The sequence below is a fragment of the Rhagoletis pomonella genome, unplaced genomic scaffold (genome assembly GCF_013731165.1).
Source record: "Rhagoletis pomonella isolate Grant_MI unplaced genomic scaffold, Rhpom_1.0 Rhpom_scaffold_00001, whole genome shotgun sequence".
Lineage (NCBI taxonomy): Eukaryota > Metazoa > Arthropoda > Insecta > Diptera > Tephritidae > Rhagoletis > Rhagoletis pomonella.
Window position 1 is genome coordinate 50,518,589 of NW_023458555.1, and position 14,853 is coordinate 50,533,441.

Sequence of the window (14,853 nt, forward strand, 5' to 3'; positions counted from 1 at the left end):
CACAGATTGTTTTTAGAGCAAAATGAACCATATTTTTGCTATTATCAATCAAAATTCAAAAAAAGTGCATTTTCGGTCCACGTGATTACTGGGCCGTGCTACCATGCTAGCACAATGCCACAAGTGCATTTTGAAATTTTCAGGCAATAGCCTCATGCGATTATTGATTATATTTTTTGTTGTTTGTGTGAAATATTTTATTTTTATCAGTATTTTTCCTTTAATCAAAATATGTTGAAATAAAATTGTAAAATCCTGCCTACGGCCCTGACCATACGTACTTCGCTTCGAAAGAAATGTGTATGGTTTCCTTGCCTTAAGGATAGCACCGATTAGCATTATTACAAAGGCAGAGGATATATTGGATAGGGTATTTATTGCGTCTTACCTTAAGCGAGAATTGATAAATTGGATTAATTGTATTCAGTTCGTTTAGTATGAAGTAGAGTAAACTTGCTCTAGCCGCTGCTGGACGATAATATTCGCGAGCCTTATCGATTTCCTTTGAAGTTATCTTAGCTTCAGCTACCTAAAATGATTGGATAGAAAGAGAAGTACATACTTTAAAGAAGCAGAAAGTGAGTTAGTTTATCGTAAAAATCAAAACAGAAATTTTAAGGTTTAAAATTTTTAAACGCGATCGGAGTTATAAAAAGTCTTCTTACTTTAATCCTTACATACCTTCTGCTCAATTTCAGATGCTGTACTCTTAGTGGTTTCTAAATTTTCCACGAGCGCTGTATCACCCAAAATATTTTCACCTGCTGAAGATAATCTTGAAAGCAGATCATCTTCAAGTTTTTTCAGCATAATTTTGAAATCATTTTGTTGCTTTGTTAATTCGGCCTAAAAATTTAGAAGAAAAGTTTATATTTTATTCATTTTTAATTGCTATACATCAATTTACTTTAAGTTCTTCCAGATCAGGACGTTCTGCCTTCACAACTTCGGCCAACAATTGATCCTCCAGACCATCGCGTGTGACGGTAAAGTTAATCAAAGTACTTTGAGCCTGCATTTCTGGCTTGTAATGGGGGTTTGCTAATTTTGTGTGCAATATTAAGCGGAAGTTTGAGTTATACTCGATTTCCTTATCACCAATTTTGATGGCCCTTCGAAGAGAGAAATTTACCATATGCGGAGCCGACCCACTCCAACCCAAACTCATACTCACTTGCCCTTCTTTATTAGATTTCTGCCAAGCAGTGAATCCAGCACTGGATCCAAGTTCTCATCTATATTTTCGATAAGCACTATGCACCCCTTAGTTATAGCTAATTCTATAATATCCAAGTAGCTGCGTTGACCCAAACGTATCACTTTTAATTCTTCACCATATTTTTGTTTAATCCACTTGACGCCTTGAAGCTGAAATATATTTAGAATAGAATAAAACAAATTACACATACATTTGCATATATATTTTTGGAAGCAAATCAGTCACCTGTGGATCGATCATTAGCGGCCAACGATCCGAATTCGACAGGATCGTAGCATTCTCAATGGACATACGGTCGCTTGGCAAACCCTCATTGGTCCATATGGCAATTGTAGTATCGTCTGTTAGCAATGAGAGTGGATCTAAATTCTCAGTAGTTGGTATGGGTGGATCGATGCTTTTCAAAAATGGTGTCCACATCTTTTGCAATAGATCAATGCGAAACTGTTTGGTAAAGCAGCCCACATATGAGATGAAGGCGGTAATGAGCAGAATGTCGCCGGGCAAGGTAATGCCTTGTTTCACAAAGCTTTAAGGAAGAGGAAAATAAATTATTTATTACACGACATCAAAAACAGAAGGAGGAATCTCTTTTTCATAAGTTTCATTTCTTCTTTAAAAGAGAAGACGAGCGCTACTCACCTATTCACCGCTTCGGCCCAGCGCACATTCTCGCTAGCTAACCCATTAACCAGCCGATTGGCGAGCGCAATTGTGGCTTGCGTTGCATCAGCTTCCTGTTGACAGCGTAACTTATCAGCAGTGGCCTGTTCGAAGTCAGCTGTTAGTTTTGCCAGTTGTTCCTCGAGGTTCTGAAATATAATGCATAAATAAGATCACGTTCAGGTGAGAAAGATTTCATTATTGGTTTATTTATAATTATCGCTAATTTATTTTTTTATCGATCAAATATTGTATTATTCTCGTCATCGATATACATATATCGATCTGGCTATCCGAATTGCCATTGTTACAGTTATCAAAAATTTTGCGGTTTTCCATCGGTAAAACAAAGTTTTTATTATTTTTTAACACTTCCGCCAAAACATTTCGAAAAAATATTAAGATATACGTGAGCTGGACCGATTAGAAAATACCTAAAAAATCTCATTGTTTCGATTCTGTTGATGAAGTTTTAAGAACATTTTTTTTCAAACCTTTTAAGCTTAAACTTATCTATCATCTGGGGTGACTTTTTGGAAAACATTTTTTAAAAAATAATTAAATTTATGTACAAAAAATTATATTTTTGGCCGTCAAATTGAAACGGTGAAACTAGCGTAAAACTTAATATTTTTCCGAAACATTTCGGCGGTTTACTTAAAATATAATAGCTTTTCTAAGAGTAAGTTACTAGGTAAGATAATCTCACACCAAGCCCAATGGAGTATGTTAAGAGAAGTGTCAGACCATCAGCTTATCCGTTTTAAAATAGAAACCCTGTTACCAACTCTTTAAAAGGTGCACATGTAACGATTGGCATAAAATTAATATTACAGGCATAAAAGGGATAGAATAAGATGGGATATATATGCTACCGAGCTTGTCAAATCACCTGAGACCAATGGGATCATCGCAGCCGATCTTCAAAAGAGACTTCCCACACGCTTCAAGGCATGTAATACGTTGGGATCCCTGACGCTATAATCGCAGGAAGCTAAGGTCTGGTATATACCCAAGGTAGTGCGGAATAGCTAAATTATACTAACCCATTAGAATAATATCTTTTCTACAAAAATCTATGGAAGAGATCGTAGATAGGCATAGAAAAGAAATCCTTTGCATAAAAGTCAACAAGTCTGTCTACCAGAAAGGTCAACCGTCCACACGAAGCACTCTGCAATAGACAGTTGCGTCCTGCGCAAAGAGATTGCCGTACCCCTAATTAGATAGCAAGCGTCCTTAAATCTATAACCATAAGCTCCACAGGAATTATGCAGATGCTGTGCAAAGAAATAATGCTCACGGGGATAAACTGCTACAACCATTTTTTCAAGGGGAAAAGTAACATTTCTCTAAAGCAGTCAGTGGGCAAACTGGGACATCAGACCTAGAAGGAAAATGGCATACAGAGAAGGCACGTCGCAGGTTCTTTAACTACACGTGGATCAAAGAAGACCTGTAACCAAATAAAGATTTGTTATAGTAGATCGGTAACTAGGTGACCTGCTTCCATCCTTAAATGGTATTCTCACCTAATCCAACCGGCAAGGTCAAACCATTAGTGTAGTTGTAAAAAGCTACCATTAATTATGAATTCATTAATTCTAAAAAATCTCCGCTCAATCTTACCAACAAGATTTTATGAAGCTGATAGGCATGTTGTACGATTGATACGAATATTAAACTTGCCAAAATTTTATCCTACCCTAACCAAGTTGTTTCTCAACAAAAACACAAATGATCACTACTCACCGCAACTTTTCGCTTAATGCCCGATAACTTCTCCTGAGCTGCAGCCAACTCAGCATTCGCTGCTGCCAGTGCCTTACGTTTGGGCTCTACATCGCAGTATACCTCGTAGAATTTGATAATGTTTATGACCCAAGCGCAGAGACCCGCTGCAGCGCCCGACTTGGAGCGTACGAATTCCGGCTCGAATTCGGGATCTTTTAAATACGGTTGTATGGCTTTTATAATTTCCGGATGGATATTTTCTTTGTCGTAATTGATGAGAGCGTCAAGGAATGCATCAACCTTGGCCATCGATATTTTAGCCGCTTTCCATGAACGATCCTTGGGTAGTTTGCCACCAGGTGCTAGCAGCACCATGACCGCTGCGGTTACATTAGTCACGGCGCCGGGTGGTGAGCCGAACGACTTGAGCTCGGTTAAATTTGCCTTGTTTAGGGTGTTGAGCGCTTCCTGCGCTGCAGTCAAAGCAGGCTCTGCTTTCAGCAAATCCTCTTCACAGTCTTTCTGTTTTTTGCTAACCTCGTCGGCTATAAGCGCCACCTTCATCTCCTCCTCATCGGCAACCGCCTTCTCGGTTTGCACCTTTTCCGTTTCGATGCCAACGATTTCGATGAGCGCGTCGGCAGCTTCATTTTTCTCCTTCAATTCTACTTCTTGTACAGCTAACTTCACTTTTAAATCTGCCACTTGCACAGCCGTGGAACGCAACTTCTCCAAACCATTCTCCAAGCGTACGATCTTACTTTGTAAGTCGTCGTGTTTGTGATTCAATAATTTCAAGTAGAGACTAATCTGCTCCAGATAGCTCTTCGGTGTCGTGTAATTGTAGCGACGCTCGGTTTGTAGGTACACTTTCGAGGTGGCATTTACTGAGGTGTGCACATAAGCCATAAATTTAGCCACGGAGTCACGATGAGTCTCGGGTAAGACTTTATTCAGGGACAAAAAGTTCATTGCCACCGAAATAAGCGCTTCTTGTGGCCATTCATGGAACCAATTGATGGACGTGGCATTTATGATTGCGGGAAATTTACGTGAACGCACGCGCAACGTCGAGCCAACGGGCGAAAAACAAAGCACAATCTTCAATTGCTTGCGTACGCGATCTATAAAGAATTTCCAACAATTCTCGCGTGAGTCTACCATTCCAGCGCCTTTCACTTCGTTTCGCACGCCTGCGATAATGTTTTCGATTTCATCATCTGGGAAGAGATCGGGAATCTCACCAGTAGAGAGCATGTCATTGATGAGCACCAAAAAATCCTCGCTGGGTATTTGTGCATCGGTCATGAGGAACATTATGCCGACATTCTTTAAACCGGCTTTCAGATACAAACCGGAAAATTCATTCTGGGGAGCGGTAAAAAGGCGTGAAATTTAAGAAATTCATCTAAGCAAAGCACGATTTCTCTTCTATTAACATGCATACCTTCAAATCATTAATGCCATAACCCTTTTTGAGTTGTATTTGTACCACTTCCAAGCTGGATATGAAAGCGGCTAAGCGTGATAATGACTGCTTACCACTGCCACCGACACCGACCAGCAGCGCGCTGCCTCGCGGTGACTCTAATATGCGATTTATTCTGCAATACACAACAGTTATTTGATTTTTTGTTAAAAAATATGACTTTTCTTCAATGTTAAAATTTTACCTGCACACATGCATCATGGCATCCTCGAAGAGCACTAAATTCATAGCCGCCACGAGATCGTTGTACGATGCCATTGCTTCCTGAAGGAGTTTGTGAAGCTCAGTCCAGCCCATGACGGGCATGTACTTGGGTTCACCAATTCCTCCAGCGAAATGACAGTATATATTGGGTTTATCAAATATCACTGACTCGTCAATCTCCTCGAAAGACTTCTTCACAATATCATGCTGCATCTTGGTAAAACTATCGATGTCTTTTTCGTCAATCAGCTTATCACCATAAACACGTTGGGTCTCATGTTGCCATAGCCGTATGAGATCAGATGAACTTGTTAAACAATCGGCTGTGCTAAATAGGAGGCCCTGAAATGTTAAAAAGAGATTAGCTTTGGAGATAAAGATGCTCAGTACAAAACCGACCTCAATTCTCATATAAAACTTTAGGAGTACTGTTAACTGTTTCATGATCCAATGATCGGATCTAAACCAGATTAGTACGGAACCACCTCCGAGACACTACCTCTGAGATTCAAAATGGGTTGACATGGTCCAAAGTTATCCGGTAACATACACAAAATAAAATAAAAATACTCCAACGAACTGATAACCTCCTCCTTTTTGGAAGTCGGTTAAAAAAAGAAAGGAATGAAATAAGTTCCTAAGTATTAAATAAAATTTAAAAAAATATTTATTTTAAATAATATAATTTAAAAATTGAAAAAAATAAATAAAAGAATTAAATTGTAAAATAAAAAATAGGTTTCTAAAAATTAAATTCTGACTACTATCGTGAGAGCTCTTTTCTGTCTTTCGAAAAAATTCAAAAAAATTATAATTTTTTTTTTAATAATTTAATGTAAAAATTAAAAAAGTAGATTTAAAAAAATGTAATTAAAAAAAAAAACAAAGTAAGATCCTACACTTAGAAGAAATTAAAAAAATCGTTTTAAAACAATAAAATCATATAGTTAAATTAAATTGAAGAAAAATTTAAATTAAAGAAATTGCAGAAAATATTAAATTAATTGAAGAAAAAATATAAGTTCGAATACTTGAAGTTTAAAAACCATATTTTTCTTTTATAAAGTGAGAAAAATATTTTCTCAATGCGCGTCGGAAACATATCTGCCCTGCTGATATCCGTATCCTAAAAGAGCTACAAAGGCTGTGGTTTTCTGTTATCTGAGTATGGTGTGGTAGCTCTCAGTAGAAATGGTTAAAACACTAGAAGCTCTAGAGCGAGTTTCAAATGCGTTTAACTTGGTGGTTAGGTGAGGTTGAGAAAACTGCCGTTTTTGTGGCCAGACAGGCCTTTGACCGCATTGCTCTAATATAAATACAAAATCGATGTTTTAAGGGGCGACAGCGCACTCAGGTTTGGATATAGATTGTCAATGAAGAGCCTGTAAGCACGAAGAAAGCAAAAAAAGCTAAAAAAAAAATTTCTGGTAGTGGAAAATCGTCAAAATCGACTCAAAAAATTGGCTCTTCCGTGGTGACAAGCCTATCAGCAAATCGGCACCTGACAAAAAGCGAACACACAGCGGATTTTGATAATGCAAGAATAGTAGACATCGAGAGGAAAACAAAGAAAAGGATGACATTAGAAGGGCTTCGAATACAGCAACAAATACACTGTGCAATGAATTACAAAGAAGATGTAGATAATATAAATTGCGCATACACAAGGATAATAGCGAGTAATAGACGAACAGCTGGGATAAAGTATTGATGTATTTAAATGTTAAGTGTTAATTCAAAAAAGTGATGTCCATAAAATAATTAATGTGATTTTATGTTATTATATGTTAAGGTATGTTTGAAAAACATGTTTTGGTATACACGTTTGTTAATTATGTTTTCTTGTAAAAATAAATAGACTCCCTGAGGAAGACACAATAATGTGTCGAAACGCGTAGGAGGCAGAAAAGAAAAACCAACGTTTTTGCTTTAAAATCAACGGCCGAAAAGCTCCAAATATACAAATCGTAAATTAAATTAACTTTCAATTTCTAACCTAACCTATTTATGTGTGTAACTGTAGCTCGCACTCACGCCTTCTTATTTTATGACGTAAGTGAATCAAGAGGTCATCTATTTTATCTACAGTTTTATTATTATTTTTTTTTAGAACAAAGGCATGGGGAAATAAGGATGTGATTTTTTGATTTCTCTAGCTCCACATGACTATGTTTTAATTACATGGAAATTAATTAAATTAAATACGAGCCCACTTTATTAAAAATACTCACTTATTCCTACACAATATACAAAATCGCAATCACTTACTTGAAACACATTGCTAATGTCTCTCAAATTGAAGATGTAATGCGACTTTATGGCTGTTGGTAAGAATATTTGTGTAGCTTTGTTATGCAGCGCCAGTGTTGCGGCAACAATGTTAGATGTCATGCGCGTCACTATCGGATTAAACTTTTGTTCAGCATTTGCAAAATGCTGTGACAAGATCGTTGCAAAGATCGATGTGATCGAATCACCACTTGGAAAGCTCACAGCCAACACACAGAAATGCCGCTGGAGACGTGGATTGACGGTAAAACTACCAGCTGTTGGATTCATGCATGCCACATACTGACAGTTGTGTATATCCTTCAACGACAACTTGTTGCGATCATACCAATGTCCATAGTCCAAATGTTGACGAATAATAGTGTGCGGTTGTACCGTACCGTAGCAGTCCACTTCCGGCATATTCATGTCGTCAATGTAATAGATGAGCGTCTTATTACCTGGTGGGCCATAGTTGCGGCCCGCTTTCTTCTCCAGTGGCTTCTCCAATATCTTCTGCAGCATTTCTGAGGTGGTGTAGTAGTTGAAGGGTATCGTAGTGACCGCATAATTCTCATTGAGTGCCTGTAGTTTTTCATTGACGAGTACCGTTTTACCACAACCGGCGGTACCAACCAACATGACGGGATGTCGCATATTCATAAGTAATTCGAGGAAGAAGCGTACGCGTATAGATTCAGAGGTATGCACCAACACTGCTTGCAGCGGTAGATCGGACTCTAATTCGAATTTTGGTATTTTTTCGGTCCAGGGGAGGAAGGTTTTGGTTTCGGTATCAAGAAAGTAGTCAAAGACGGTGCCACCTTTTTATTTAAGGAAATTTGTATGAGAGAAAAAATATTTTGTTTAGCATATATTGTTGTCAAACAAGCTCCATTTCTTTGCGATTCGTATGCTTACCTTGCGGAAACTTAACAGTTTTGAACTCATTTACCCACCATTTGCTGAATTCGACTCGATAGTCGATCGCTTGATCCTGGAACATAGCCGATCCGAATGCCCAAACACAAGCAAAAACGAAATACAGTTCGTGCCATTCTTTTGGACAATCGGCTGGTGTGTTCGTAGGCGTCAAGAAACATTCCAACAAGTGACATAACATTTGTATGTGTGCCATTTCGGCGATAGGCGTGATTTTCTTGAAGCGTGTGCGTATCGTCTCCAGTGAGGCTGGAATATATTTATCGAATAACATGACTAAGTTAGACTTCTCGGATGGTATCTTGCGCGTTTCCACCCAACTGCTGACATAACTTTGGTAATAAAATATAAAAAAAACATTCATTAATTAGTAAAATTTGCATTCATCTGCTCTCTCTCAAACTTACGGATTCCAACCCAAATCTTGCGGATTTATATAGAGTATACCCGCCCTGGAGACTGTTGCTGGAGTGGCTGTTCTCAAATTGGAAATCTCAAAAAGCAAGCGCATCGAAGGCGTCAGCGCAATGCGCTCGTTACTGGCCAAAGTTAAGACTTTGTTATCGTCCATAACGGTATTCAAGCTTTCAATCCACATGGGATCGATATCGCCATCGAGCACAATCCATTTGGGCTGATCACCCGTTATGTTTGCTTGATCTCGCATTATCACAGAAAACAAGCCATCCTTCCATTCACGTGTCGCCGGATTGATGATACCGAAGAGTTCATCGTTGGTCACAGCTTTTGGATTTAAATCATTAAAAATTGGTTTTCTTTTGATATTCTGATAGGTGCGCAATAGTGTTTTCCACACTTGTGTCTTGCCAGTACCGGCATTGCCGACAATAAAAACGGAATGGCGCACTTCTAGCAACTCCTCCAACTGTACCACTTTCAATATGAAATTGTCTTCTGGTTGTAGTAGCAAATCGGAAGCGGCCTGCTTAACCGTACGTTCGAAATCTTGATCGCGTTTTCGTGGTACATCCAAAGCGGGAAATAGATCGCTTATGAGACCCATAAAGACAGGCATGTCATCTGTGACGATTTTGGGTATATTAAAGTCACGCAAGGCGCGCATGAGCACCTCCTCCTCGGGACGACCAGGATCGCCGCGCTGTAAGCAAAGATTGTGGGTGATAAATTTGATTTGTAAATGATGGTAAGTCTATTACAGAAGTATGGACTGGGCTTACTCCTGCGAATTCGTCGAGGTTTTCAAAAAGTCTGCTACGCTCAACAGAATCCTCACAAAAGAACACTATCAGCCAAGATATGGACCAAGTCGTCCTACGAACTCAAGATCGCTGCTCTAAATACTCCATCACCTCCATATGAGGACCTTTAAAAGAGCTTCTGGATGCAGAAGAGATAAAAACTGTTTCCGTTTTTCTCCCTATCAATCATCGGGCATGGCCGGAGTATTATCAATACTGCTTCAATAAGCTTCAAAGGTTCTCGTTGCGGTTCTGATAATAATTCATATTCCGCCAAGCCGGAGGATTTTTAATTTAATTTTTAACTCTAAGCAGGGTAATGTGGTCACGACAATGATAACAGTCTCGGACTATTAATCCTAAAGTGTTTCGTACTAAAGACATTCGAAAGGATCATAGATCTGCTTATCAGAGATAGGTCGACCAGATTAACGAACCTACGCTAATATGTTTGCTCGATTATGAGCCCGTTCTACCACAAACAGTTTACCATGCTTTCCTTTATAGATATTGAGGGTGCCTTTTAAATTTCAGTGTAAATTCTATAGACAGAAGTAGGGAAAGAAACCAAGTCTTATGCCGAAGATGTATACATACGTGAATCGGCGTTATAAACGCAATTAGTAGATTCTCGATTAGTATGAATCCAAACTGACCTAACGAACTTTACAAAAAAGAAACATTTAATCATTTTACGAAACCTACATTTAGAATTTGATCTGTCAGATAGGTTGAAATAGGTAGGAGTTCTTCTAAATCTCAAACTTGATTGGAGGCTGAACATTGGGGAGCAAGCAGCCAAAATACAGGTCTGGAAGGCATATATTGTACACTCAGCTTTTCGTAGTGGTCAAAATACTGATCAGATTGCGGGATAAAGCCAAAGCAAAATAAAGGTCATTCGTGCAAAGTGTCCATCTGGACTCTGATACCAAAACCCAAGATCAAACACAAACCCTGCAAGGAATTTCCATGACACAGTGACTGGATTCGGGAAGACACAATGTGCTCTGAGAGCATGGCTCTCTTTTCCAACGGAATAAAGATGGAATGCGGGGTAAGTGTGGAGATTTTCTTTAAAAAACTCAATCAGAAGATATCCTATTGCCTGTCAGACTCCGCAAGCGTTTTCTAAGCGGAGGAGGTAAAGTATATAAAACACCATGCAACTGCGAGATTGCAGCTGAACATTTTCTCCGATAGCCAGGCGCTCTCCTCTTCCTCATCTAGGTTGCAACTTGTAGAGGACTTAGGAATAGAAGGACGCCAATATGAAAACCAGACGTGCAGGGACGGTAGTTCAGGGATCGTAGTCGATAGTTCAAACTTTAATTGAAGTCTAAGTGGAAGCTTCTATAAAAAAATCTATATAGGATAGCTCAACACCTGGCACACCAAAATTAGTTAGTGTTGTCTTGCGGTATCGTATAAATCAAAACTCGTAAAACCAACTTAAAGCCAGCACTATGTCCATATGTAATGAGTCGGGAAAATACCTACAAATACAAATTCAGTTTGCGATTTCCCGGCCCTTGCAAGTCTATACTTGGCCAACAAATCGTGCAGAACATTTCAGAGGGCGGCTGCTCTGTGTATGATATACTGAAATTCATCAAAATCGCCAAGTGGCTGAGTAGGGATTGTCCCCAGGGTTGACAAACTTCTCTAACCAGCCAAGCAACTAATTTTAAGATATTTCATACCAAATTGTGGCAGGTAATTTTGTTCTAAGCCAAAACTCTTATTTTACCAACGATCGTGGCTGAAAAAATGTTGCTTGTTTTGACATCGGATACCTTTATTGAATAATATTTTTAGGTAAAAGCTTTCCTAAAATGATACCTACAAAATACTTTCCTATGCCCACGGGGGACTTACTTGGCGTATTTGATAACGATTTGAACATATTTCACATTTTAAATTTAAATACAGACGACACTCTATAAAACGTTTTTTTCTCTTTGTTGGTAATAGCGTTGTGTAAGCTGAGACCGCATTTTATAACAGAAATAATTTTAGCTAAGTATTGACCTTGATTATTTTGAGCAAGAGATACCGATAATTTTTTGCTTTTCTTTTTCTAAGACCCAAATAGGAGACACATTAGCCTGATAATCGCTAATTTGTTTTTACACTTATTTAAACAAACTTAAGAAGAACACGAGAAATTCCAAGAACCTTGGAAGGTCCAAAAAACTTTCGAAAACCCCCAGAAAAGTGCCAAAAAACGTCCAAAAATATTTGGAAAACTAAAACACCAAATATCTCGAAAAGTTCTGAAAATATCGGTACGAAAAGAATTCCAAAAGCTTCTGAAAACTTGGGGAAGTCCCGAAAAACCTAAAATTGATAAACACAAAAAATCATGAAAAGTTTAAAAATATCCCAGAAAATTTTCGCTTAATCCAGAAACCTCATTTATACAAATTACCGGTAGTTGCTTAAAATAATAAAAGTTGGGGTTTTTATTCATGGAAAAATCACATTTTTAAAGAGAGAGGATTCTCTCTATGTATTTTGATTTCGAGATCCAAGAGTAACTTTCATATAAGTTTTATTTTTAGTTTAGTTAGTTTAGAATTCATTATTAAAGATTTAGTGAATTCTATTCGTTTTACAGCAAAGTTTTTAAATTATTTTGAAGCTGTCCCGTGTTTTAATGTAACCAGAAACCGGATGAGATATCAGCTTGCAAAATATATGCTCCAATGTCCTTACCTTCAACGACCCGGCAACGACCAGCACCGACTTAATTGCCCTCAGTCCCCAGTCGTAGTGATCCTGCTTGGAGAGCAACTCCTTGCATAGTGTATAGAGTGTTATGAACTTTCTAGCCAACACGCGGGCATCTTGAAAACCCTCAGCCACCAACATTATTTCACAAATTAGCTCAAAGTCCGGCACTACCATAGCGCAAGGCCTAAATAGTGCTTTCAGATTTTCCGGCAACTCTGTGCGACCAGCATAGCCTGGGTTCATGGTAATGAATATACCCACCGTGGGCACACAACTGATCATTTCACCCATAAAATTGAACTTCTCTTTCTTGTCGCGTATCGCATCTTGTACAGATTTCACTTGTACCGCCACCACGGAGAGCACCTCCACTGTGATGCGGTTGAATTCATCGAAGCAGCCCCAGGCACCAGTTTGCGCTAATCCTTTGTAAATATTACCACACGACTGATAGTCCATTTGTTCGGAACAGTTGAAGACGTACACCATAATGCCCAGCGCCCGTCCTAAATCCTTGGTGGTTTCGGTTTTACCCGTACCTGCTGGTCCAGCTGGGCCACCACCCATAATCAAATGCAGCGACTGCGTCAGCGTAATGTAACAACGATCAGTAAGCGGTGTAATGACCAAACGCGGTGTGTTACCCAAATATTCATGCGAATACTGAAACTCTGCGTCGCAAATGTTTGCAAAGCAATCCTTTTCACCTTCGTCGTAGCGATGTCGCAATTGTGATTGCCACATAAACGCCGAACCCGAATCCAGCTTGGCTTGGATCATTTTGGCGACCACATCGCGCGAATGTACATCAATTGTGCAAATAGTCATGATCTTTTGGCGATCTCCCTTGGTCAGCTCACCCAGTAATAGTGTGATGAGCAAGCTCAACTGAGAGATCTGCTTCTTGTAGTAGTCCTTGATGGCATTATCGTAACCTTCCTCCAAACGACCGAAGGCAATGTTCACCTCCGTGGACCACCAGATTTGCGATCCACAGAGCGACACCTGTGCAGGATAGTCGAATAACCATTGTTCACGTTGCTTTTCCTCATACGCGACCACAGCTTCGGAAACGTAATGACGTAGCGAGGCACGCATGGCCGCCTGGATGCGATTCAGCCAAACCTCCACCGGTCCGCGTATACTCGCCAATTCATTGAATTCCACATATTCACCATCTTTGGCATACATACCCGAAGCTGTGTCGATTTCGTTCGACTCGTCGCGATTAAATTTTAAGCGTGCTATAGAATCAAACAGCTTGGTCAAATGTTTGGTGACCATATCTGGCTGAATGCCATTGCTCAGCACATCGAGCAGATCGGCCGATGATACAAAGTAAAAACGAGGAAAAGCTAAACGTTTCGTTTCCAAATACTCTGCCAGTGCCTTCTCGCACAATGTAAGCTCCTTCTGCAGGTGTTCCAAGCGTTCGATCAACCCGGGTCGATTTGTCGATGCTACAACATTCGACGATACAGACATCTCGTCCATTAGTATGCGAAATTCAGCGTCGATGCGATCGAAACGATCCGAGTCGACTGGCAATTGCTTACGTATGTCTTCGGAACTCATGAAGATACTTTCGAGATGGGTCCAAGTGCGTTGCACCTCAAACCAGACGGTGATCACCTGATCGGCGACCATCAGTTTGCTCTGCCATGTTGACACCTCCTCAAGGAAGTGCGCAATGTACTTCGATGTTATCAGATTTTGTAAGCAGACCTGATTATCTTCGAGAGTCTCTATGAGTTCCTCCGATGCCTTGAGGAGATTACAGCCGGTGCGTGGATGCAGTTCATGATCGAATTCCATCGTAGACCAAGTGGTGTGCAAGTCACGTAAAATTTTCTCCATCGACATTTCCTTCACCGCCTTGTCGACGATATTTTTGACCTCTTCCTCGCACTCATGCAGATTGAGACCCAAAAGTTCGGCGAGTGTAGTTTCATGATCCATAATAAATTTCACCTGAAAAGGGTTTGGGAAAAGTTAATGATTGCGAACTTTGAAAAAAAAATAAAATTTCTATGTGCTATTAGTTCAAGGGACTGTGCAAATTGTATTTTATTGCATTGGAAGAAGGAAAGTGATTCATTTTTTTTTTTTTTTTCAAAAACCATGCAGGTGAATATACATTTTTTGAACAACACAAACATACTTGTACTGGGCGAGGTTTATTTACACAGAACTTACCGTAATATCCTTCGGTAATGCGGCTAGACTCTGTAACGAAATGTTATTTACAAGTAGAAATGTACGAAAGTATCCAACTAATTTTATGTATACGAGGGAGTTTTTGTGTAAATCATTGCAATAAATTTCAAAGTTTTTATAAGAAATTGCAAAGAGTGAAGAAGAAGTTTTCTTTACGTACA

General features: G+C 39.3%; 1 protein-coding gene across 1 annotated transcript in view; it reads right to left on the bottom strand.

Annotated features, from left to right (window-relative positions):
* Positions 1-14,853, bottom strand: part of LOC118748469 (dynein beta chain, ciliary) — a 77,548-nt gene that overhangs the window by 39,962 nt on the left and 22,733 nt on the right. Inside the window, exons 11-23 of the mRNA XM_036482969.1 lie at positions 12,458-14,450; positions 8,927-9,639; positions 8,499-8,851; positions 7,578-8,401; positions 5,290-5,651; positions 5,064-5,220; positions 3,635-4,984; positions 1,862-2,031; positions 1,445-1,748; positions 1,175-1,368; positions 908-1,112; positions 682-846; positions 389-529 (exon numbers count right to left, since the gene is read on the bottom strand). Of these exons, the coding sequence (XP_036338862.1) occupies positions 389-529; positions 682-846; positions 908-1,112; positions 1,175-1,368; positions 1,445-1,748; positions 1,862-2,031; positions 3,635-4,984; positions 5,064-5,220; positions 5,290-5,651; positions 7,578-8,401; positions 8,499-8,851; positions 8,927-9,639; positions 12,458-14,450 (6,931 nt within the window). The remainder of the gene's footprint in view (positions 1-388; positions 530-681; positions 847-907; positions 1,113-1,174; positions 1,369-1,444; positions 1,749-1,861; positions 2,032-3,634; positions 4,985-5,063; positions 5,221-5,289; positions 5,652-7,577; positions 8,402-8,498; positions 8,852-8,926; positions 9,640-12,457; positions 14,451-14,853) is intronic.